Here is a 1,200-nt window from a genome sequence, read left to right as displayed (position 1 = left end):
ACACACACACACACACACACACACACACACACACACACACACACACACGCTGATGTTTTTATATATTTCTGTAAAGTTACAGCTGATCGATTTATTCTGATATTTTGTTTTTAGTTTTCTGAGATGTCGTCTAAACCTTCAGTTCTGACACAGGAGATTAACTGTCAGGCTAATTAACAAGCTAACACACATGGTGGAACATGTGACATCATTTAGGGTCATTTAGCTTCACATGACCTTCAGAAGGTCAGGACGTGGTTTTAGAGTTCAGATCAGGTTCAGGTTCTTGTGGGTTCTCACCGGTCCAGTATAAATGTGTGTGTGTACCTGCAGAACAGCAGTGTGTGTCCTGTACTGGTCCAGAGTGTGTGTCACAGCGTGTGTGTCGTCCTCTGGTTGGGTCTCCAGTCGGTTCTGGACCTGGAGGCTGGGAGCCGGTCGAGTCACAGCGTGAAACCTGCAGGAGAGACACCGTAAGGACACGATGACGTGACCGAGCAGCTCTGCACCTGACTGCAACTGACAGGTTGTCCAGGTAATAAACAGTGACCTGCTTCATGTTGTTGTTGCCATAGAAATTAACTTTATTGACACGTCGTTTCTGTGTTTGAAAAGCAAAAATCAGACTCAACATTTTTCTAAAACTCAGTGAGACACATTTGATCCGTGACAACATGTCTATTCATTTAACTGGTTTAACTGGTCACTAGATTAACTGAGAACTGGTTTAACTGGTCACCGGTTTAGCTGGTTACTAGTTTAACTGAGTACTGGTTTAACTGGTCACCGGTTTAGCTGGTTACTAGTTTAACTGAGTACTGGTTTAACTGGTCACCGGTTTAGCTGGTTACTAGTTTAACTGGGTACTGGTTTAACTGGTCACTGGTTTAGCTGGTTACTAGTTTAACTGGGTACTGGTTTAACTGGACACTGGTTTAACTGGTTGTACTGGCCTCTCTCCACTGACTGGATCCATGGCTCTCAGAGTGAGTCTCTCCAGACAAACATCATCTGTCAGCTCCAGGAAGAAAACTCTGAGGAGAGAAGAGGTCAGAGGTCAGAGGTCACCACCAGTCACTGTTTTTTATAGAGACGATGGCTGTGATTGCTTGTGTTTGTGATGCTGCTGCAGTAACAGAGTTCACCTCTCCACTGTCACACCTGTTAGTGGAGCTACCTCAGGTAAGTGCAGGTTGATAT

At 44.8% G+C, this 1,200-nt stretch overlaps 1 protein-coding gene across 1 annotated transcript in view; it reads right to left on the bottom strand.

Annotated features, from left to right (window-relative positions):
• Nucleotides 1–228: 228 nt before the first annotated feature.
• LOC111646389 (adenylate kinase 8-like) overlaps nucleotides 229–1,200 on the bottom strand; it is a 12,970-nt gene continuing 11,998 nt past the window's right edge. The window contains exons 6-8 of the mRNA XM_087170957.1: nucleotides 954–1,034; nucleotides 328–457; nucleotides 229–237 (exon numbers count right to left, since the gene is read on the bottom strand). Coding sequence (XP_087027083.1) covers nucleotides 229–237; nucleotides 328–457; nucleotides 954–1,034 — 220 coding nt within the window. The remainder of the gene's footprint in view (nucleotides 238–327; nucleotides 458–953; nucleotides 1,035–1,200) is intronic.

The sequence above is a fragment of the Seriola lalandi genome, unplaced genomic scaffold, assembly GCF_002814215.2.
Source record: "Seriola lalandi dorsalis isolate HSWRI2012SDOR001 ecotype SW California unplaced genomic scaffold, Sedor1 jcf7180002054970, whole genome shotgun sequence".
In the NCBI taxonomy this organism is placed as follows: Eukaryota; Metazoa; Chordata; class Actinopteri; order Carangiformes; family Carangidae; genus Seriola; species Seriola lalandi.
Note: the sequence above shows the minus strand (reverse complement) of the source record. Positions and strands in the feature narration are given on the sequence as shown.